Raw genomic sequence first — 25,065 nt, forward strand, 5'->3', positions numbered from 1 at the left:
TTGGACTAACCCAGTACCTCAGTATCTCACAGTAGTTCATGCAGTTTCCACCCAGACTCAATTTGCTTTTTAATTCCAGTCTGTTTCCATCTTTTCTTGACAGGATGCTGGTTTCTCCCTCTCCAAATCAACACAACTTCAAAGATTGTGCAAAGGGTTAAAATAAAAATGTGCTATCCTTTGACTGACAGAGTTTCTAATATGAACTAGAGAGGCAGCCTGTATAGCACATTTGTGCTGTTTATTAAGTTTTATCTGATGATAGCTATAGTAGCACACATGATTTCTCATAATTGCCCCCCTCCCATTATGTGGGGCACAGCTATTATGAAGGTAAGTGAGCCATGTACTGATGTGCTGTGAGTTCCTGAGAATAGAAACTCCTATGACTAAACTCTCCATGAATACAGCAAGACTGAGAACAATAACAAAAGCTTTTATCACCAGGGCCAGCGGAATCACATTTGATTTTCCATTTCACTTCAGCAAGACAGCGAGCGATCTGTCTGGAGGACGCTGCCCCAACAATGTATATCATCTTGACTTTAAGCTTGGGTCTTGTGCTATCTGCTTGTGGAGCCAAACCACCTACTCCAGCTGTGTGGATGTTGGGGGATAGTCGTGTCCCGTCCCCCACCCCCCAGGTGTCTCCCTGGTGCTGTGTGATTGGAACAGAGGTGGGCTGTTGCTTGCCAGTAGGACTGTCTCCTAAACAAAGATGACAAACCAAGAGGTGGAGGTGGACATGGACTCAGGCATCTTTCTCTGTTCCTACTGTTCTCGACCAGGGATGTGTGAAGGATGGCCCATAAGCCAAAGAATATAGGCAGCTGCCTGTTTTTGCAATAAAGTTTTATTGGCATATCTCCTGCTCATTTGTTTGCACATACGTGTGGCTGCTTTTGTGCTACGGTGATAGCATTGAGTAATTGGGGAAAAGCTCATATGGGCCATAAATCCCACAATATTTAGTACCTGGTCCTTTGGCCTAAGTACTGGCTTACCATTTGAGAATATCCAAAGACCAATTTTAGGTATACACAGAATAGAGAGAAATAAAATATCAGGATCCTTGTTCACAAGCCTTTCTGTTGGCAAAGCAAAATATAATTACCTGGAAAGCCATTGAGTGATATCAGTTATTTGACAACACAAGTCAGCCCTCAGTGTTAACACAGTATGACTATCCCTTACGAGCCAGCATGCATCCAGTGCATGAGCTGGCCACCGAACTCACCCCTTTTCACGCATTAAGAAGTTAGCCCTTTGAGTGGATAATATACAGTTGTTAGCAGACGAAGAGCTCCAGATGTACAGAGCTTCTGAGCATGCACAGCTATGAAGTACTGACAGGAAAACTCTTTGGTTCCAGAACCGAGGCTCACAGCCATGGGCTGAGCAGTACACATGGTGGGTATGGGTGGCCTGCCCCTGCAGCAGGAAGGGATATGATGTAGAGCCAAAGCAATTTCGTTGTCAGCCAACAAATTCTCTCACCAAGTCCCACATGAGATGCCACCTTGTCTACATGGTGTTTTCTCACAAGAGAGAACTGCATCCTAATCCAGTTTCCCAAATGTTTACTGACAGCAGAAAGCTAACAGGATAAACAATTGATTCCTAGTTTACCTTCACAAGGAGAACATGTCTGAAGCACTTTTCATTCACGACTGAGCTACATCCACCCACCCCACAGGTGGGGCCTTGCAGCTGTGACCTGAAAACCCGTTCTTTTCCTCCCCAGTATGGGAGACCACACAGAAGACGGAAGAGTCAAGTCCCAGCTGCTTGCTGGCTTCTCATGTCAGGGTCCCTCTGTCAATTCACTGCTCTGTGGGACCACGATGGCAGAGTTGGAACAAGGAAAGGAGGCGGCGAAACGGGACGAGCTGTCTGAAATCCGGATCAAGCCGCACTGCCTGAATCACCGGCAGATTCATTCTGAGACTGCAGAATGTTCGGGTGATGTTTTTCTAAAGGGCAACCCCGGTGCTTCCGAGAGAGGAGGTGCCATCTCTCTGACACACGCTTATTCCATCTTCCGGAGACTGCTCGGCAGCTGTGCCAGTCATGGCAGCATAGGCTCAGAGGCCACAGGGCTGCAAGTCTTCTTTCCCTGACAGTTGCCCAGTGGTAGAGACTGGGTCCCCCTAGAAACAACCTTGCCTGGAGTCCTCAGAAAGCCCCAGAAGAATGTGCCTGCATTTAAATGAGACATTAAAATGTTGAGTCAAATCAGGATTTGTGTGACACTTGCTACGTGGTGCTGACAAAGCTTCATGATACCTCTGAATCTGCAGAGGTCACATCCTTAACTAAACTTAGGGCAAAGACTAGAATCCACACAGTTTATCTGGAAGATGATCCCAGGAAGCATTGCTGATATGTACTGAACAGTGGCCACCAAAATATGCTGGAGTGCTGCCGCCTTAGCACCTGTGAATGTGATACCCGTGGGGGGCCATTCAGATGGGCCTTACCCCAATCATGCTGGTGCCCTTATAAAGGGAGACATTTGACACAGAGGACACCTCATAAAGATGAAGATGACTAACATGCATCTGCAAGCTAAGTTATGCCAACGCCCCACAGCGCGCACAGTGGAAAGAGGTAAGGCAGGACCCCACCTGGAGGAGGAGTGGCCTCTACATTGGGCGCTCATGGCAGTGAGAGCTGCTGCTGCTGGTCTCTGTATCCCAAAACCAGCCTGCAGGTGGGAGGGGCTACCAGGAGCCACTGTTGGTTGTCTGGGTTTCTGAGGGTGGAGTATCCTGTCCCTTCCACCAGATCTGGTTTTTTCTCACTCCTTTCTCCAAGTAGCACACACACCCAGCTCCTATCTCAAGGTCCAAGGCCAATGTCAGACAATGAGCAGTCCCTACTTCAGGGACACTACAGCACTGCATGTTTGTCCTTCACCATGATAAAGTGAGGCAGAGAACAGGCTGCCTCTCGTGATACCTGCTGCTAGCCATGCACCATGGGCCTCATTGCTCCTCCTGGAATATGGTGACATCACTAACAGTGCCCCAGCATTCTCTGCCCTGATGTCTGGAAACAATACAAGAAACCGCCCTCTTCTCCAAAGCATTTGTTTTGTTCACTCACAGCACCTCATCTGACATTTCTCTTTCTTTGAAATGTTTATTAGGAGGCTGTCATCTGGGCTGTATCATACAACCTGTGACACTAAGTACTACTTTCTCAAAAGCACAGAATAGGTGTGCCCTGTATTTTCTTTCTCATAAGTGGCTTCTGTTTGTTATTGAGACAGGGTCTTGCTATGCAACCCTGACTGTCTTGGAACTCAGTCTATAGGCCAGGCTGGTCTCAAACTCAGAGACCTGCCTGCCTCTGCCTTCTGAGCGCCAAGATTGAAGGGTTGGCCACTACATCTGGGATAAGTTTTTTGACTGTTGTTTTGGTTTTGTGCTTAGTTTTTGAGTCAGGGTCTCTTATAGTCCAGGCTGGCTTTGCATTGTAAGGAAAGCGGGCTTTGAACTCATCTTTCTGCTTTTGCTTTTTAAGCACATAAAGTATATCCCTTCCCTTTTGCGTTTCCCCTTCCCCCATTGTGTGGCTTTTGTTTTGTTTTGTTTAAAGGCACGTTCTCGTGCAGCTCAGGCTGGCCTCACACTTGTGGAGGATGAGCTTGCATTGTGATCCTCCTGCCTCTACCCGGGGGCGGAAGCATGCTCCACCACCGTGCAGGCTGCGGACTGACCCCAGGGCTTTGTCCATACTAGGCAAGAACTCTACCAGCTGAGCCCCGTCTCCAGCCCATGAAGTGAATTTTTTCTAAGATATATTTATCTTATGTACGTGAATGTTTGTCTGCATGTACATATGTGCACTGTGTGTGCCTGGTGCCCTCCAAGGTCAGAAGAAGATTGTCAGATCCCCTGGAACCGGAGTTACAGGTGGTTGTGAGAGCTTCCATGTGGGTACTGGGAAATGAACCTGGGTACTCTGGGAAAAGGAGTCAGTACTCTTAACTGCTGAGCCGTCTCTCCAGCCTCAATGGAGTGACCTTTAAAACATGGTCTTCAATAATAATAATAATAATAATAATAATAACAATAATAATAATAATAATAAAATACCTGTTCTTCTCTATTTGGTTTCAGTCTTTTTCCAAGTAGCTTGACCTAGCAGGTCATCCTATTCCTATCAGTTTGGTTGCCAAGTCCCAGGTCACTATCCTTATCATCAACATGACTATGTAGGCTCAGGCTCAGGAAAGAATTGGCATACACACAAAATAAATAAAACAAGAAATAAATGTTTTCAAAAAGTGTAGTATACCTGTTGATTATGAGAAAATCCAACTATAAAGATGATCACTCATGGGAATAAATTAGAAGGTTAGTCTCATAATACTAAAGAATTAACTATAGCTTTTCCTTAAATGGTATTCTCCTAAGTGTATTTAGTATTTAGATAGTTATAATGTTCTCTTGCACAAAGCTTTCCAAAGGTCCCATCCAGTGAGTGAAGATTCCTGTTACTTAATATTTTCCCCCTTTTCAGCCTAACTCACCCGGCATGTTATGAACATTGTCTAAACTTACACGTTTATAACATAAGCCCCTTGGGTCACTTGCTCACTTATTGAGCTTCTATTGAACAGAGGCAACATTCACTCACTTGTGTGCACATGTGGCATCTGCATGTGTGCAAGTGTGCGTTGTGGCACTAAAGGCTGACGTCAGAACATCTTCCCCATCTCTTCTCCATCTTATTTTTTGAAGCAGGTCTCTCACTGAACATAGATCTCACGGTTATAGCTAAGCTGGCTACTTGGCCAGTGAGCTAGCCACTGCAACTCCTGCCTCTGTCCTCCAGAGCTGGGGTTGCAAGTGCACAAGGCTGCCTGTTTTTATGTGTGTGCTGGGGAACTGAACTCAGGTCCTCATGCTTACACAGCAAGTACTTTACCCACTAAGCCATCTCCCTAACTCAACACCATGGGTTCAAAGAGACTGATTAGGGGCAGCATCCCAAACCAAGAGAACTAGACCTTCCCGAGCCAGACGCTTAGTGGTCATTCTGCATTGAACTTTAGATGCCTGGCCAGTTGACAGATTATTGTTCTGCTTTTAAAAACTGAAACAGATTTGGACCACTGCTAGAAAACAGTCAATCCTGAACTTAAAAATCCCTACCTACACAGTCTAATCTTTCCCGTGTCTCTTGGTGTCAAGGAGCCATTTTGTGCCCTTCAAAGTGACAGAGTTTTCTGAGGACTGAAAGGAAGCCAGTAATTAGACCAGCTTCAAGTCTAAAACTTTGTATTTAAAGGAATAAATGTGCTTTTCTAAATCAATGCAATCAAGGGATGGCCATGAAGATCAAAAACCTGTTTCCTAAGTCTTCTTCCGACATCCACCTTGGCCCCTCTGGATAGCAAACATTTGTAGACTTTATTCACGGCTCATTTTCAAGTCTTCAAGTAGCTCCCTCCCAACACAGAGACTACAAAGCTCTCAAAATTAGAAGTACCCCCAGCCCAAAGTGCTATTCCCTGATGAGGTGGCCATTGAAATGGAGTTTGTTTCATCAGGTCTTTCTCATGGAATTACAGACTCAAACATTTAACAAAGCAGCATTTGCAATGGGCAGGTGAGAGCTGGCCAAGGTTTTCAAGGGTTTTTCACAGGACAGGTCAGCAGGGAAATGGATGGGTGAACAGTGGTGGATACAATTATTTGACTTTTCTAGGCTGTTCTTTTGAAGCCCCTACGCTTAATAGAAAGAAAAAGAATAATCCTCTTTGCCAACCTTTTGTAGTTCGATCTTTATTGTTCCCATCGAAGCCCAAAGAAAACGGGCAAGATTCATTTTGTCTAGAAAGCATTTGTGTATTTTATATGGGTCTGGGCTTTGAAGCACTGATAGTTAAGTGGGAGAAAAGACAAAGATTTTGCTCTGCTCTGAGAAATCAAAGGAGGAATTTCTGAAGCCCTCTAGTCTAACTCAAAACAGTCCTGGGTGGCATCCAATCCATATGTGCTTTCTTTGCTACTGAACTCAGCGTGGAAATTAGCACAGGTCGACAAAAATGATGGAAATTAGGCCAGACCATATAGCAGTGTGTCAGAAGCCACATTCAGACTCTTTTTAAAACCAGAGAATATTATTTCCAGCATCATGAATGTCCAACTCTAAGAAATGGGCCTGCTCCCTGGGCTGGTCGGGCCAATCATCTTCAGGCTGTTTGATTGGGGACACGGGGCAGATGCTTTCAGGGTATTTAATTGCTATTAATCAACAATGGATTAGCCAGATAGCTTAGATAATTAGACACTAAAAATAAACTAGTTCGACAACTATATTGATAGCCACAGTAGTTTACTAGGGCTACTTTGTTGGAATACTTGCAAGCAAAAGAAGCATCAAATGTGTGCTAGCTGCTTTGCCCCCAAACACACATCAAGACTACTGTGGAAGAAACTCTGAGAATGTGGGGAGCTGGTGACATTTTCTGATGATCATTATGTGTTCCTGAAACTATCTGTGTGCTGACCCCAAACTCTGAGAAGAACTCACAATAGGAAAATATTTGTGTGGCGTTTTTAAACTTGGGTTCTGAGAATAACAATTTTCTGCCTTATTTTGACTTTTCAGTGCAGCTAATTTATGATGGTTATGCATCTGGGAGGTCACTGTATATCTGGACTTAGTGTTGGGGTGGAGCGAGTTTCCACAGGTGAGAGCAGGCAGTGTTAACATTTTTAATCTTGGGAACCAGGTGGAAAGAGAAACAAAGAGAGAAATGCCAGGCTGACTTTGGGGATAGGTGTTCCAGGGGAGTGGGGCCAGAACAACATTCTTAAAGACACATACCATGTAAATACACACAAGGTCACATGCTGATATACACATTCCGGCAGATACCATATCCATCGGCACACAGAGGAGTATATACATGGAACACATGCACTAACACAATCACAACTTCATATACCCTGTCCCAGAATATACCACACACTCTCTCACACACACACACTCACCTTATGAACACGGGGGCACAGACCCCTGCATCCATCAGTGTGGAAACGAACGCCCCAATAGGTATGTTCACCACCATCCACACAGCTTTTAGCACACAGCACTTAGGCTTCTGCTATTCCATAACAAGTCCAGTGACCCTCTCCCTGAAGCAGCCTGATCACCTCACCCCACCTCACATCTTCTTGAAGCAATAGGATGCAACCTCTGTTCCCCTTCTCCAGACTATCTCTGCTTCTGTCTCCCCATTATTCCTTTTCTTCTGGATTCTCCTACCATCACGTTGAGTCTAGTCTGATTGAGGGCCGTCAGTCATGCTGCATCTTGGGGCTAGTACAACTTTGCATGATGGGAAACTATATAGGCATGCATACCTGGGTTTCCAGTCTCTACAGCAAGAGAGCAGTGGGGATTTGTTTAACTCTAAGTGGCGATGTCAGTGTTGGTATATGTTTTGAGCCATGCTCTCTTCCCATCCCCACAGTTAGGCTAAGGCAACAGTGTCTACAGTGCTCAGCTTGGCACACATACAAATGTCCTGCTGAAGTGGTCACTCTAGGAGACACGGACATTTGTGTGTCTGCCGCTACCATACTTCTGCTTCAAGTATCAGCCTTCTTAGGATGTTACTTTTGCCCCATCAACAGCACAAGGCCTTGTCCTCCTGAGTACAGCCTAGACAGATGTATGTCTCAGTGCTAAAAGTAGATGTAAGTAATTGCAAACTGATTGAAGGTATTTGTCACTCAATGACAATTTCGCTGCTCTCAGGACTTTGTTTTGAAATATTCACTTTAGAATCTATATCTAACATTGTGCTACTCCTTGAAAGAATTGAATACCTATAAAACTTTGCATGGATCGAGATGTATTCCTAAAAGGTTAATTTAATCAATTGTTTGGGGTCAATCCCTCTCAAACATGGTTTAATTTATATTTTTTTATTTTCCATGCACACTGTAGGAGGGGTGGTTGAGCACATGCAGGTATGAACTGAACTGCAAACTGAGGTATGTCTCTCTCAAGGAAAATTCCCCCAATACTTATATTTATTAGAACTAAAATGGAAAATATGAGTTTACCAGGTTTGGGAAATCTGAGTCCAGATCTGTAGTAACATGTCAGACATGAACAGAGTTCCCTTCTTAACAAGTCCTTATTTCCCGCTCAGCAGAAAACCATGCCAAACAAAGATATTCAGTGTCAAAATGATTTTTTTTACTTCAAAATTTGAAAATAGAATAGAATTAAGCACTTCCTAAGGGGAATTCTTTTAAAGTCTGCTTTGGAATTCAGCCCTCATGTGTGTGACAATGCCAATCAATAAGTCAGGTAAGGCGGCCACGAAGAGTATTGAACGCATACTGTGAACCAAGGACTGAAGACAATATCTTTGAGGCTCAGTCTTCCTCTTGAGCAAGTCACCACATCTTTGACAGTAATTTCTTCTCCTCATTTTTATATTCATGTTTTTTTGAGACAAGCCAAGTAGCCCACACCAGCTTCAAATCTGCTTTATAACCAAGGATAAGCATTGCTTCCTGGCCCTCCTGTCTACCTCCAGCCACTGGGATTACAGGCGTTCCTCAGTTACAGAAAGAATTCTACAGCTCAGAGCTGCTGGCCACAAGACAGCCGAGATCAGCCACGCAGGGTGCCCTCTGCAAACACGAAGGGTGGCACTCAAAAGAGCCGCCTGAATGGGGCTTGGGTCCTGACTGCCCTTTTCTAGTGCTTTCTGTTACTCCCCCCTTCCCCCCCCTCCTCGGGTCTGAAGCTGTTGCCAAGTAGCACACAGCCAACAGACAGAGCGTGCCCACCACTGCGATCTGGTTGCTTTAAGCATCAGTTTTGTCTCTCACCAACCAAGTCCTGCCTGGCCCTCAGTAAGTCTGCAACCGATTGATATGTAAGCACAGGAACAAGCACAGGAACAAGCCAGAAGATGTTGACATTTTCAAAGCAGAGGCCTTGCCTGGCAAGTTTAAAACAATGTGAGAGGGTGGGGGTCCCAACCAGAAGCAGCATTTAGAGTTCTGGGTAGAAAAAGAGGTTATTTTTCAAATTCCGAGAGGCAGTACCAGTGAGGTAGGGTGCGGGTGAGACTAGAGGGATAGGTGGAAAAGTCTTCCTGACGCCTTTGCAGCGTCTGGCCATAGGCCATTCACTTTGTAGCCCAAGGGAGCCTTCAGCTTTCTCGCCATTCCTCATTGCACACGTGGGAAATTAAGGCGCACAGAGACATTTCTGCCCAACTTTACCCTACAGTTAGTGAGAGGAAGAAAAAAAGTACACTCGAGCTGTGTTCCTGCTTTGCTGCACTGGGAAAACAATATTCTATCCTGAAGACTAGGAAACAAACACACTGCCCAAGCACCCTGAGCCTGGCCACCCTGAACATATCTCCACTCTGTGAGGAGAACACCATCCCCGCCATCTTAGGAAGGAGGTGGTCTACTCGCCAACTGACAGAGGCCTTGGAAGAGCCCTAAGTCCCATCCAGTTCTTTCTTCCTAGAGTTCTCTCTCCTCGCCACACAGCCCGCTCCAGCACGACACAACCGTGTGCAGACGGTCACGGAGAGAAGTCACATTCTTTTCTCAAGAGGATTATTGAGTCTAGAGTCCACTGTGAAATGCTTTTATTTTGACCTGTTCTTTTAATCGTCAGTCCTGAATTTGCACCGCCCCCATAAAGAAAGCTACATGTATATTTTCCCTGAAAACAACAAGCATTAGAAACAGCCTAAATGTCACCAGGAAGGAAATACCGGAAAAAGCATGGTGCATGAATTTGCAGAGTGGTCATGAAGACCACACATGGAAGTCACACTGGACAGTGATTCATGCTATAATCCACAGAATGTTCTATTCCTGGGATACCGTCATTGCCTTATTAGTTCATTAACCATCCTTCTCCAGCAGTGATCAACTGCTTTTCCCCAGTATTAGAGCAGAAGCAGGAAAAGAGTGCATTTGCTAGGTTTTATGATAGACTATTGGTTTAGTCGTTTGAAACGAACATAATAAATATCTGGGTCGACAACACAGGCCTGTAATTCTAACTACCAGGAGGCCAAGGTGGGAACATTGCAAGTTCAAGTTCAACCTGGACTATAAAATGAGTTCTAGTGCAGCAGACTGAGCCGGTCCCACCGCAAAAAAAAAAAAAAAAAAAAAAAAAGAAAAAAAAAAGAGGTCTGCAGATACAACTCAGTGGTAGAATGTTTACCTGGCATGCATGAGGTGCTTCTTGTACCCCCAAAGCAAAACAAAACTCAATAGCAGAATTTCATAAGGTTAAGCATGACCACTTTAACTTTGTAACTCATGATGGATTATTCTGTTCCCTTGCCCCTTTAATTCATGACTTTTTAATTCAGTTTTGTTTTTAACAGTCACAGTTTACTACTAAAGTGTTGAAAGACCCAAATGATGCCAATCCAATAAATCATTAAGGTTAATTGTGTGAAAACGTCTAGATTCCCTTTACTCACTCACCTTTAATTCATCCCCAAAACTAAACACTGGGATATATATTGTGCGTTGACTCTGTCCTAAATACTGTGCTGAACACTGAGAATGTATCCGAGAGCAAACAAGGGTATCTCTCTCTTCGGGGACTGTGGTCACTATCCACACACAATGCAAAATGACTTGTTTCAGCTAACAGGTCAAATGACTTGGTTTTTCAACCAAATTCACTGATATTTGTTCCTATTTTAGCTACCATCATTTTGTCGTAAAGAAGCAGTAACTTTGTCTCAAGTCTAAAAAATCAGTCTGAACTATTTCTGACCTTTATTTAATCAGTTACCCAACCTATAGATATAAAAGCAAGGGGAGAAAGGGTATCATCAAATTGTGTGCCTATACTAATTGAATCTAAAGCAATTCTCTGTGATGCCTAGAACCAACTAGATAAAATATAAGACACATACATGCTGGGTGACTTGTGAAAGAAAAGGTTTATATTCAATGAAAATTAAATCTTATTTTTATTTATTTATCTTTATACAGTGTCTCATTATATAACCCAGGCTGACCTGGAACTCAGAGACGCACCTGTCTCTGCCTCCCAAGTGCCGCAATTAAAAACGTGCACGCCACCATGCCCAGCTAGTCTTATTTCTTAAAAAACAAAAGCAAAACTAAACAATGCTGAATGAATAGAGTGGTTTAACAAAGCTGGGCTAAAGTCTTAGGACTGTTAGTGGAGGCATTTTGTGGCAACAACTGTAGTGTCTAGTCTCCAGAGTCTGAGCAGGGCTGAAGTAGGGAAATGAAACCAAGGACTTGGAAACAGGGTCAGGGGCTGCAGGACAAAACAAAGCAGCGGGGAAAATGCCATCTGTGGGACACTAGCAACGCCATCACTTTGTTTCCTTCTAGTCCATTTCCAGAAGTGTCAACCAAGATTTGGTGTTTAAGATGTTTGTACATAAATCCCTAGTCAGTGTACACCCATGCCACACCCACACTGATCTGGATGGCCACCCTAAACGTGATGGCCAGGTGCATTTTGCTTTGAATACACCCTACTGCACCCCACCCACCCCCTGCCTTCTTTCTTTATTTTCAGTCTTGTTTTCACTTTGAAGGAACACTTTCCTACACCGTGTTCTAAAGATACTGAAATGGTAGATGCAATGCTCATCTTCTGTCCATTCCAAGTTTTGATCCGCATTTGCCACGGGACCCACTGCTGGTTTTCTGTGCTGGGGTTAGTGTGCCCAGAATTCAGAGAAGGGGCGAGTTGCATACTATCAGGAGAAGATGATGCTTGCTGCTTTATGAGTTAAGAATCTCAGCCACAGGCTTCCATCTCCTGTTCCTAATAATTAGTTCGATTTCTGTCTATTGATTTTCCTTTATGTGTGAATGTGTGCATATACATATACGCATGTATCTCTATTTATGAAGTGTTACATTCACATCTTGCCTTCACATCTCTGCAAGGAATGCGTTAGTATCTTTGCTTTAGAGGAAACCTAATGTCACCCAGGACCATCAAGATCCACTAGGTTGCTTAGGGCCATGCTACTAGGAAGTGCTATGATTGACTTGCCCTGCCTGCGGCCTTCTTAGAAGCAGAGTGTCTCACAGACCCTGAGGCTTCACACCAGAGATGCTTTCCCTCACTGGAGAGTGGACAAAGACTGTTCTGACCACTGGGTTTATCCTTAGCCATGGGGGGCAGTTAGAAGTACCCAGAAGCTGAGGGTTGGCAGACAGACATGTTCTGCGCCTCCCAGACTCCATCTTAGTCCTTCCTGCCTCAGGCTTGGACGTGGTCATGCGGATTAGTTTAATACTGGCTTAGCCCCAGTGGCTGGGCTTTCCCAAAGAAACACATAGGAAAGGCACAGGCCTCCTTGGTTTTGGTGGAAATGGCCACAGGCCTCCTGGCCTCTGGGTGGGGTTTGTTTACTGGTCTTGGAAGCCACCACCAACCCAGCACCCTTTAATTCTCTCCTTAACTCCCCTAAACTTGCACTTGAGCTCCAGAGCCTGCCATACACGGATCAGCGAGGAGCAGAAAAAAGTGGAGAAATCTGACCCTCTCCTCCCCTGTCTCTTGGGAGCCTGCTGCCACAAATCCAGAGCTATTGCCTGCAGCAGCTGCCCCTGAAGTCAGAAAACCAACCCCTCAGGCTGTGAAGGTGTGCCCCTGCCTGTGAGGAAGGACTGCTGTGGGCTCCCTCCAGAGCTGTTACCCGACAGCACCCTGTGAGTCATGCCCGCCAGGCCGTTTCGGAGAAAAGCACTATGGTCATATAGAAGGGTGGATTGCTGAATCCTCACAGCCCCCGAGGTGCCAGCCCAGCGCTGCCGAGTCTTGTGCCTTCCCTGGTGGTCACAACCATGTTGCTGACGGTTCCTGCCTTCCCAGCCTTGCCCCTCAACAAGCTACCATCCTGAGGCGAGTTATGAAGTGGAGGGAGGATGCTTACAGCTACCATTCCTGTTTCTCTAGGTTCAAACACAGACTGTCCTCTTTGTTGGAGAAAACAAAAACAAAACAAAACGAAGACACCATGACACCAATCTTGTGAGTGGCCCAGCTTGTCTTCTGTTCGCTTGCTTTCACCCCCAGTGTCTGAACTAGGAAGTACACCAAGACTACAACATGCAGAAAAGTAGGCCTCGGAGGACTGTAATGAGCACAGGCGCAAACAAACTCTCCTCTGGGCTGGTCATGATAGCACACGCTCGCTTGCCCGCTCTTCCACCTTCTCCCGACTTCTGTCAGTGCCTCTGGCTGCTTGGGTCAGACAGAGTGCCGTGTGAGCGTCACTGAGGCAGAGATGGGTGCATCATAGGGCTGGTGGCCATAGTGTGGGGACAGCACTACAGGGTGAGCTTAGACTTAAGCCTGTGGGCCAGAAAGTGGCAATGCACCTTGCGAAAGGTCGCAAACTCCGTACACTTCCCTCCATCGAGTCCTCTTGGTTCGACCCTTACAAGGTATTTCAGGGCATCCAGGGCCACAGGTCACGACCCCCCCCCGACTGACCATGGTAATGTCATTTGTCGGCAAAGTAGGAAAGAATGGGGCAGAGTGGCAATGCCAACCCAAGGGGGAAGGAAGTAGACATGATATCTGGAAGGCAGAACAGAGCGTGGCCTGGCTGGTGTATCCGAACCTGCACGGCTTTGGTCTACATGCTGCCTCTCGGCGCCGAGCTGCCTGCCTTGGTAGCTCTTTTTGCTCCATTTCTCCTCACCCTTCCCTCCACAGACTCTCTCCTCTTCCTTCATCACTGGACAATCTACAGCTGTGTTTTCAAACAGCGGGCTCTGAACCAGCACCCAGCTTCGCTGCCACAAAACAGGCGCCTGCGTGGGACCCAACCCTCTCCTGCCCCTCCGCCCATTGACTTTGGGAGGACAGGCTTTAGCAGAGGCGCTAGGTCCTCCGCACCCATCTGCTGCCACTCACACACGAAGAGCCTCTAAAGGAGCCCGGCCACGGAAACAGCACCCTTACCTGCTCCCGGGAAGTGCACCTGGAGGATGCCAGCCAGAATAGACGCTTTCCACTTCATCTTCTACTTCCCGGGATGGTGCCCAGAGGTGGCTGTGCCTGGAATGATGGGAGAAAGGGAGGTGTTGAAGTCTCTGCAGGCTTTGTTCTGTGGCTGCCACCCCAGGAAGTGGAGGATCGTGGGTCTTTGAGACAGCACCTGCCAGTAACGCCAAGACACACTCGCACTCCCCCTCTCGGTTCATAGGCAGGAAGCTCTGGAGGTTTGGGGTTTTAGGGTGTAAGAATGTATCTGCCTGAGTTTTGCTTTTTCTTCTATTTGACTGTGGTTTTATGTACTTATTTTTAAAATTCTTTTGTATCTGACCCCTGACTGCCAAAGTCGAACCCTGGGCATATCTAAGTTTCCAGGGCATGTAAGAACACTGGCCCTTATGGAGGCTGGAAGGGGGACAGAGCTCCCAATCCATGGGTGGGCTAAATGTGGGGACTTCCACTTCCCTGGGTGCTGTGTGACCTTGCCTGAAGCACTCGGCACCTCTAGATTTCAGACTTCTTAATCCAAAGGGCAAAGAAAGCAGGATATTTGAGGCATAGTTCTGAACTTGAACTCAATTCAGACTGTAAATAGTGTGAAATACCATGAAATACCATAGCTCACATTGTGTTCAAACACCCCCCACCCCAGACAATATCTCACTATTCAGTCCAGGCTGGTCTTGAACTCCACTCCTGCCTCAGCTTTGAGATGTCCGATTACTGGCATGTGCCACCAAACCCAAGTCAAATGCTTTCGCTAGTTGTCAGCATTTCATAGTTGGTGTCATTTACAATAAGAAAAAGATTAAAAGTCAGGTATAGTGTGCATGCCTGTAATCTTAGCACTCAGGTGGCTGAGGCAGGAGGATTGCAAGTCTGAGGTCAGACTGGACTAATAGTAAATATCAACCCAACCTGTACTATGTAGTAAGACTGCCTCAAAACAAAGCAAAAGTTAAAACTGAGAAGCACGATTAAAGGCTGTAACTCCGAGACAAGACCAAAGCTGTGGAAAGGACTATGGAAGTGGGAAGAAAGATGATCTTTTCTTCTTTGATAAAGAAAGTATCTCAAGTCCACAGTTACTTCTAAATTAATCTACCACATTGACAGACAGTGTTATCAAACCTGGAGGCAGAGAGGTAGCTCAGGTACTTTCTTCCAATCATGATAACCTGAATTCCATCCCCAGAGCCCTCAGGGTGAACAAGAGAACTCACTCTTGCAAGATGTCCTCTGAGCTACACACATACACACACAAACCATACACACAGATGGATGTCACACACACATTCATACAGACACACAGGTACAGACCACACACCACACACATACAGACACACAGATACACCACACCCACCACACATACATACACATATACACACTCATGCAAATGTTAAAAACATGTTAACAAATTCTTAAAACAAAATAGGTTGTTTCCTGAGTTTATATAAAAATACTTAATGTGTAAGAATAGCTAGACTACAAAAGGCACAAAAGGCAAAACCAAAATACATAAATTAGACATCAAATTTCTAAAGTCTTAGCATCAAAAAGAAACTAAGAAGCAAATCAAAAAAATAACCCACAGAATGAATGAAAGTATTTGCAAATCATATACTGATTATGGTCTAGTATTCAGAATATGTAAGTAAATCTCCAATTTAATAGGTCAAAAAAGATAAAAATTAGCCAACGGTTTAAATCAACATTTCTTCAGAGAAGATAGGCAAGTAGTCAATAAACACATGAAAGACTTTCAGTGTTGTTGGTCACTAGGGAACTCATAAAGCCACAAAGCAATAGGACAGCACAATAGGTATCTGTGTTGATGAGGCTGTGTGTGATGGGAAGAAACCGTTGTTGCCATTGGAGATGTAAAATGGAGAGGGCCCTGAGCAAAGCAATTTGACAGTTCCTTGAAAATGTTAGAGTTACCACATGACCCAGAAACTCTACCAAGTATACACCTTAAAGAATTTAAAACATGTTGTACAGAAGCATGCTGGAAACGATCCTGGCAGCATCGTGTATAATGACCCCAGACTGGAAACAATTTCGCCACAGCAGAGCAATGGCCAGGCAGCCGAGGTGGGTTCAAACAATAGGATATAACAACCACAAAAAGACATGAAATACTGTTGGATGCTACTGCTTCAAGTGTGGGTAAAAGAAACCAGGCTAAAAAGCCACTTGTTGTATGACTATTTAATAAAATAGCCAGACTAGGCAATCTGTAGAGGAAGTGAGTTAGTGGTTGCCAGGAGCCAAGGAAAGCAGGCAATGGGACTAACTGATGGCTGGTGTAAGTTTCCGTAGAAGATGAAAATGTTTTAGGATTAGATGCAGTATCAGAATTGAAAATGCTAAAAACCATTGAAGTGCACATGTTAAGATAGTGAATTGGTGACACAAAAACTGTATCTCGATATAAAATAAGCTAGAACAAATAAAATAAGGGATGCGAGAGAGCGCTGCCAGATAGCCAACATTGTGAAGAAAAAAATGACTAAGCAGCATGTATGACATTATCAGCTCTACTACCCCGTACGCACTCAGTCACGTTTGATCTCACAAACTAAGCTGGATTTCATCAAAGCTGCTTACTGAAGACGCTACCAGGAAAGAACAAGAGTAAGCCATAGGGAAAGAAAATTATTTGCAAACACATTTAAATCCAGAATATATAAAGAACTCTTTCTCAAAAGTAAGATAACCAACTCACTAAGGAAATGGGCAAAGGGGTTATATACACAGTTTCCCAAAGAAGGTAAGTGAATGGCCAATAAATATATAAAAAGATGTTTGACATTATGAATAAGACACATTAAAACCGCAATGAGGTACTATCATGTGCTGCCTAAAGTATGGGGAAACTAGAGTTCTCCAACACCAAGGTTCTTCTGTCCTGGTGTTTCCAGAAGCAACCAACCCCTCCTGAGTCTTCTCCACCAGAGTCTGCCCAGCACCTGCCCTCGTATGTTGACCCAGGTTTATATCCACGGTCCTTAGCTGAGGGAGACCAGCAAATATACAAAGCTACACAGAGAAACCCTGTCTTGAAAAGAAATTCTTTAATTATGTGTAGATGTGTGTAGGGTAGGGGGGTGTTTATGTGGTTCAGGGAGCCTGAAGAGACCAGAGGTGTTGAATCCCACACAGCCAGAGGTACAATGATTGTAAGCTGCTTGATATGGGTGCTAGAACTGAACTCAAATCCTGCGGAAGGGCAGAAGTTCCTCTAACTGCTAAGCCGTCTTCTCAGCCCGTTTACTTAGAATTTAAACTTGGCTGTGCAGAGTGGCGCAGGCCTGTAATTCCAGCACAGGGATGGCAATCTCATGGTTATCCTCAGCGACACAGTAAGTTGGGGACTAGCCCAGGGTACAAGGCTGTCTCAAAAAAGCAAAACCAAACAAAAAAAAAGTCTTAAAAGTGGAATGTGGCCTGGAAATATCTCCAGTTCATTATTCTGCTTGGATTCACCTGAGGAGTTGCCTGTGCTGTTTGACTACTGTGGGTACTGTGGGTACATGCTTTCTGTTTGTTCCCCAAACTCGATTTCTGTTGCTGGCAGCCAAACGATTCTAAATTACATGTTGGGGTGTTGTAGAACATTATTTTAAGATGTGTTGCATTTGTTTATGCTGTGGAACATTTGCTTTGATGATGCAAGGATGTGTTGCATTCTTTTATGTTGCTTTTGTTTAACTCTGTGAAGCTGTGTAATTTTGCCTGTCTAAAACACCTGATTGGTCTAATAAAAAACTGAATGGTCAATAGCTGGGCCAGAGAAAGGATAGATGGGGCTGCTAGGCAGAGAGAATAAATAGGAGAGAAAGGAGGAGAGATCAAAGAGTGAGAAAAGAGGGACCCAGCCACCCAGTCAGTCACAGAGTAAGATTAGAGAAGTGAGAAAGGTAAAAGCCCAGAGGCAAAAGGTAGATGGAATAATTTAAGAAAGCTGGCTAGAAGCAAGCCAAGCTAAGACCAGGCATCTATAAGTAATAATAAACCCCTGTGTGTGACTTATTTGGGAGCCGGGTGGAGGCCTCCCAAAGAGGAAAAAGAATATAAAAACAAACAACGGTGGGGTTTTCAAAAGTTAAGTGAGCTTTCTATTGCCACATAATGTATTATCACAAACTTGGTGCCCCAGACAGCAGACTTAGAACCTTACAGTGATGGGGGGCAGAAGTCCAGACACAGCGTGCTGACCCTGGGCCTGGGAACTTACCAGGAGAAGACCAAGGTGCTGGCTTGGCTGTGGTTTGGATCTGCAGCTCCAGCTGCTCCTCCTAATTCACTGTCTGGAAATTTTTCTTGCAACTACAAGAACAAGGTCCCTGTCAATATAGCTGTGTGTGTGTGTGTGTGTGTGTGTGTGTGTGTGTGTGTGTGTGTGTGTGTGTGTGTGTGTTTTCCTTCTCTTTGCTCTTTGAGGCAGCCGCCAGCTCCCAGATAAATACCTGGAGACATTTTCTTACTTATAAGTGCCTGGCCTTATTTTGGCTTATACAAGTCAGCTTGTCTTAATTATCTTGCTTACCATTTGCCTCTGGGCTTTTATCTTTCTCTATTATATATACCTTTCTTTATTTCTTACCCCACAGTTTGCTGTATGGCTGGGAGGCTGGCCCCTGAAGCCCTCTCTCTTCTCCTCTCTCCCTCTTCTCTTTTTCTCCTTCTATTTATCTCTGCTTGCCAGCCCCGCCTATCCTTTCTCCTGCCTAGCTATTGGCCATTCATCCTTCATTAGACCAATCAGGCGTTTTAGACAGACAAAGTAACACAGCCTCACAGAGTTAAATAAATGCAACATAAAAGAATGCAACACATCCTTGCATCACTAAACAAATGTTCCACGGCATAAACAAATGTAACTCATCTTCAATTTATATTCCACAACATGTGGCCTCCGAGCAGTTTTCCCCAAGCCAGCCACAGCACTCTGCGAGCAGGAGAAAAGTCTGCTTGGAAAGGGCTTGCCTGATTAGGCCAGACCTACTGTAGGTGACCTCTCCTTTTACTGTGGACCCCAAGGGAAGCACCTGAGTGCTAGCTCTTCTGGGCACAGGTTTTCTGCGCTCAAGAAGTTACACCGGCAGATGCACCATAGTGTGGACATCTTGGAGGCCACCCTAGCATCTTGTCTCCTAGAGAAATGCCACTAGGGAAGCTGCGTCTCCTCTGCTGGTGAACTGAGTGAGTATCAGGCACAGCAAATAAAGGACTTTTGCACTTTGCCCATAAATGAAGCCAACACAGAGGTGGGCAGAAAGATATGTAGAAAACATTTAACACATCCGTTGAGAACCTGGATCATGCCATGCCTAGAGGTCTGCTTCATGGATTTTTCTGTTTTATGATCCAATAACTTTTTCTTAAGGAAACTGACTTTAAGTCTGAAATTTGCCCTTGAAATGCTCTTGATGTTACAGATGCTGAGAACACATGACCATCGAAGATGTGATTGGCCTGGGTCCATTTTACTGGGAGGGTACTTCAGTTGACCCTTCTCTCAAAAGACCAATTGTTCTTAAGAAAATCAAATTTTTAATTTTTAAAAATTCAACATTATGGAGGAAAGGCATGCCTACTGTCCAAACTCACCAATAAACATAAACCAAATAATAATAAAAAGTACACAAAGAAATAAAGGAAAAACTCTTTGTAAGAGATAGCAAAAATAAACTGAGTGTGGATAATATTACACCAGTGCTATCAAGAGATAAGCTGAGAGATTGGTTACCTGTTAAATATTGCCTTTGATAACCGTCATAGCCAGGGTTTCTAATGCTGTGACCCAACACCATGGCCATAAAGCAAGTTGGGGAGGAAAGGGTTTACTCAGGTCACAGTTCCACAGTTTTTGACCACTGAAGGAAGTCGGGACAGGAACTGGAACATGGCTAAAACCTGGAGTCAGGAGCTGATGCAGAGGTGGTGACAGAGAGCTGTTTACTGACTTGCTTCCCATGGCTTGCTCAGCCTGCTTTCTTAGAGAACCAGAACCACCAGCCAGGGGTGGCAACACCCACCATGGGCTGGACCCTCCCCCATTGATCACTAACTGAGAAAAGGCCTTATAGCTGCATCTCATGGAGGCGCTTCCTCAGCTGAGGCTCCTTTCTCTGATGACTCTAGCTCCTATCAAGTTGACACAAAACCAGTCAATAATACAACTGACCCCTTGTCAATGTGACACACAAACACATAGCTATTAATGCACATCCCCAAGATCTCACATTAAAATAAAATAATTTTAAAAGTCTTTAAAAATTCAAACACATTCAAATTTCTATCTCTTTAAGATATCCAATTTCTCTTAAAAGTTCAAGTTTTCCATCTGTGGGATCCTTTAAAAATTAAATACCTTCAGCCGGGCGTTGGTGGTGCACGCCTTTAATCCCAGCACTCAGGAGGCAGAGGCAGGCAGATCTCTGTGAGTTCGAGGCCAGCCTGTTCTACAAGAGCTAGTTCCAGGACAGCCTCCAAAAGCCTCAGAGAAACCCTGCCTCAAAAAAAAAAAAAATTAAATACCTTCTTCAAGAGGGAAGAACTAGGGCACCGTCACAATCTGAACCAAGCAAACATAAACTCCAACAGTAGAAATAACTCAATATCCAATTATCTGGGATTCACTCACAATCTTCTGGGCTCCTCCAAAGGGCTTGGTCACTTCTCTGGCTCCGCCCTCTGCAGCACACACAGCGTGTGTTCTAGGCTCTGGCTGGCTCCACTCTGTGGGGTCTTCTGTTGTAACTGGGCTGCACTTTCACCAATAGCCTCTCAAGGAGCTCAGCATGGTGCCAAGCCTCAACTTCTTTGCATGACCCCTTCATGCCTTCAAAACCAGAATCACCTGAGTGATTCTTACACATACCAAGTCTGGCTGCCAGTACCGGGTACAATCTTGGCTGCCTCTGGAACACAGCTTCTCAGCACTCCCCGGAAACACTTCCCAGATTTCACCTCAGTGATGTTGGTGTTTTCTTAATTTTTTAGCTCTAGCTAACCAGCATGAATCGTCCCAGTGACAAAGGTTTCATGTTAGTAGTTCTGGTATCTTGTTAACCACAGGTGATTCTTCAAACCTCTGCTAATCAGAACCACAGTATCTCAACTCAAAATAGCAAAGGACTTTGATAAGAGTCTTTAATCTTGCCTCTGAAATTTCACAAGCCAGGCCTCCATCTTTTGCATTGCTCTCAACTTTCTCTTCTAGGATTCCACAGAACTCTTAACACTCAATGGTTCTTCTAGACCCAAAGTTCCAAAGTCCTCCCACAATCCTCCCAAAACATGGTTAGGTCTGGCACAGCAACACCTCACTCCTGGTACCAATTTGTCTTAGTCAGGGTTTCTAATGCTGTGACCCAACACCATGACCATAAAGTAAGTTGGGGAGGAAAGGGTTTATTGGGCTTATTTTTCCACATTGCTGCCCATCGCTGAAGGAAGTCAGGACAGGAACTCCAACGGGACAGGATCCTGGAGGCAGGAGCTGGTGCAGAGGCCAAAGTTGAAAACTGTTTACTGGCTTACTTCCCAGAGCTTGTTCAGCCTGCTTTCTTAAAGAACCCAGGACCAGCAGCCCAGGGATGGCCCCACCCACCTTGGGCTGGGCTCTCCCTCATTGATCACCAACCGAGAAAAGGCCTTACAGCTGGATGCCATGGAGACATGTCCTCATCCGAGGCTCATTCCTCTCTGAGGACTCCAGCGTGGTGAGGCTGACACAGAAACCCATCCAGCACACTTTCCACTGGATAGTGAGCCTGTCCTTCTGGGGGGCACCTTTCATTTGCATGTCATTTTAATCTTTTTTAGATGACTCAGGAAGACAGTCATTACTGATGTGCGCTTTCCACTTTATAGTTAAGGAAATTGAATTTTTATCCAGTATCACCAAGCTGGCAAGTGGCCAAATCCAGACTGGAAGTCAAGTGTTCTGGGTGCTGGTGCATCATGGTTGCAGAAGGACATGGGCTTTGGACAGACAGACCCTGGCTAGAGGAGGAACTGAGTCTGTCTGGGCAAGTCAGGAAGCATCTGACCTTTGTCCTGAACTTGCTAACCTTACTGTAGTGCTTGGGAAACGGTTTTTCTGCTTCATGTGTCTCTGCGTGGAGGAAGCTGGGGAAGGCTGGCTCCCTTCACACACTTCAGGTGAGGCGATAAGTGTTAACTGCTGTCACTGTCTGGCGAAGAGATGCCAGAGGGTTATTAAATGTGTGACCACAGAAGCTCTGGCAAGAATCTTCTAGATATGATGGGAGCCAGGAATAAGGAGTGGGCCTTGGTCACCTCCTTGAAGGGCAGACGGTGAACAAGTCCTCCAGGGAGCGCCGAACACGGGTGGGGACCTGTGTGCCTCCTCTTTTTAATTCTTTCTGAGCACTGAGTCAGACTCCAGGTGCGGGCCTCCCAATCCTTATGAACAGAGAGCTGCCACCTCTGTAACAAGCACAGCCCCGAAACCTCCCAAAGTCAGCTGTGAGGCACATAAGCAAACACAAAGTCATTGTCTGAAATGAGAACCTTCAACCCAAAGACCCGAGGGTATCTGAGGACCAGTTTACAACATCTTATGAAGAGTGAATTTCTTCATTTCCTCGCCCCTGGCCCTTTCTTTAGCCAAGGCGCAGGGTGAACTTCCTCTGGGCTGTCCCCGTCACTGTTTCAGGTCTTCTAGCTTCGGTCCAAGGTTCAGGGTCTGACAACTCAACCCAAAGAGGGAGCTAGAACTCCTGACCTCCTGCGGTGTAGGCGAGGCGGCTAGACATCCTTGCTGAGCTAGCCTTGCTTGTCGGGGAGCCGCCCAAACAGGTCCTACAGACATCTCTTAGTCTAGGAACAATCCTATGGGCTCCATCTCTGGATACCGCTGGTTGGGAACCCTTGGTCTCTCCTTAGGATCGTCGCCTCCGTAAATGGAAGGAAAGATGATAATCAGGACAAAGGGCGGGGGAGATGAACGCAGTTCCAGTGAAGTAGAGGGTCTGCCAGCCAAAGGACAAACTTCTCCCACCCTGGGCAAGAGGATCAAAGAGCCTTTCACTTCGCAGTGCCTGCCTGTGTCTCCACAGCGACCTCTCGCGGATGTCATTCAAACTGCAGGTCCCAAGGCTTCCCTGGCTCTGGGGCTGGCGTTCATGCCGCTCAGGTCCAACCCCAGAGTCTCTGACCGGGTCTCCACTTCCATGGGACTCACAGTGAGGGGATGTGTCACCAATGCACACACGACAGTTGGGGCCTTTTCATGGTCGCGTCATTTTCTAGAAAATGTCTGGTTCCTTGCTTCTGCGCTGGTCTCCCCGTCTAAGGACCTCGGGTCATCCACACCCTGATGGATAACTAAGCAGTAGTTATAGTTATCTAGTCTAGTCCTCAATCTAGGCCTGGAGATCGCAGGCTAAGCGGCTGAGTTGCGATTTGAACTCACAGTGTGGCTTCAGAGCCCATACCGTCTGCCCCCAAAGATGTGAGAAAACTACCTGTGAAAACCTGGTGTTTTCAAATACATAGCCCTTGTCACTTTTTTCACACCACAAACCTTTAAAAACAAAACACAGGCAAAGTATTTCATTGAAGGACCCACAGAGACCTCTAGTGTCGCGTTCTTGAATCAGAGCTATAGGATCTGATGTGGAATTGTGTGGACAACTCAAATCTGAAACTAGGTGGGTTTGAAGTTAAAAATTTAAAAAAAATTATGAGTGCTCCACCCATCTCTTGGGCTTGTTACTAGGGTTAGAAAAGGATGGATATATTTTATGAAATAAAATGTATTGACAGCTGTGACTTCTACTTTTGAGGAAACTCAACATTATCAATTTATATCTGAGGTAAAGAAAAATGTCTTACCTGTCTAGCGTTCACTCTTACCAGGTGGTTTTCTGTGTTCGCTTGGAAGAAAAATTGTTCTGAGGCAGGGTCTCTCTCACTGTGTAGACCAGGCTGATCCTGAACCCACGATTCTCCTGCCTCAACCTTCAGTGTGTTGGGTAACTTTGGATTATTATTATCCTCCATTTTGCAAATGAAAACTCCGTGCCCAGAGGCCCTTAGACAGATGATAAGACCATCGCAGAAGCCATGAACCGGATATTTTCTAGAAAATGACGAGTCTGTGAGCATGTCCCAACAGAAAAGGGAACTAGTCTGGATGAATCACCCGCCAGCTAAGGCTGAAGCCAGCATTTGAACCTAGTCCTGTGGCAGAGTCAGCACGATTGAGTTTGAGATGAACCCTCCCTCTGCAAGGCTGCATTTGGAGACTCACAGTGAGATGCTGTTTGGATGCCCAGTGTATGACAACTGACTTTTTTCTCTTCTAGCCCCGAGAACAGTGGTGACAATTAGAACAGCAGGCGCTGTGCAAAATGATTTGAGAGCATTTTGGCAATTTGTGCTTTCTCCTGTGAAGTATTGTCCTTTACAGATGCACCCAAAAGTGCAAAGAAATGAAGAGACTTACTTATTCAAGACAGCATGCAGTCTGTACAAACCGAGTCAGACTCGGGGCTCTGGCCGCTCCATCTGTGTTCCCAACCTTAGCTGAGCTACTTCCTGTTCAGTAGGTCCACGACCAACAACAACAGGGGCCCAGGCAGGGTCCTTCCTGCCCCCTGGCCAAAGTTCCCCCACTCTTTTGCCCTTCTCTGGGATTCTATGCACAGATACAAAAAACCTCTCAGAGGAAATGACCATCCAGTGCAGGTACTGCCGGTCCAGAGTGCCCGTGTGACTTTGGATGGGACTTCAGTCTATATAATGGTGAGAAATGCATGTCTGTGTATTACCCAGCAAGTCTAAGGCATTTGGTTGTGGCAGCCTGAGCAAACTCAGACCAAGATGAACTCAAGGGGTGCAGACCATTAGCAGACGACCCTTGGTGGTCAAATCAGAAGCATGTTGCCTCAGCACATATATGCAATATGTTAGACTCCTGTTCTCAGGAGAGACTGGCTTGGTCAAAGTGCCATCATCCATCAAGTACATCTTTAATTTTTGAAATTATAT

At 45.4% G+C, this 25,065-nt stretch overlaps 1 protein-coding gene across 4 annotated transcripts in view; it reads right to left on the reverse strand.

Moving 5' to 3' along the window:
- Cd247 (CD247 molecule) overlaps positions 1 to 19,915 on the reverse strand; it is a 75,475-nt gene extending 55,560 nt beyond the window's left edge. The window contains exons 1-2 of one of the 4 annotated variants that reach the window (XM_040737294.1): positions 19,790 to 19,915; positions 14,002 to 14,097 (exon numbers count right to left, since the gene is read on the reverse strand). In XM_040737294.1, coding sequence (XP_040593228.1) covers positions 14,002 to 14,059 — 58 coding nt within the window. In that variant the 5' untranslated portion in view covers positions 14,060 to 14,097; positions 19,790 to 19,915. The other 3 variants (XM_040737292.1, XM_040737293.1, XM_040737295.1) reach the window with 3 other exon arrangements.
- Positions 19,916 to 25,065: the final 5,150 nt, after the last annotated feature.

The sequence above is a fragment of the Mesocricetus auratus genome, unplaced genomic scaffold, assembly GCF_017639785.1.
Source record: "Mesocricetus auratus isolate SY011 unplaced genomic scaffold, BCM_Maur_2.0 Super-Scaffold_100676, whole genome shotgun sequence".
NCBI classification, from domain to species: Eukaryota; Metazoa; Chordata; class Mammalia; order Rodentia; family Cricetidae; genus Mesocricetus; species Mesocricetus auratus.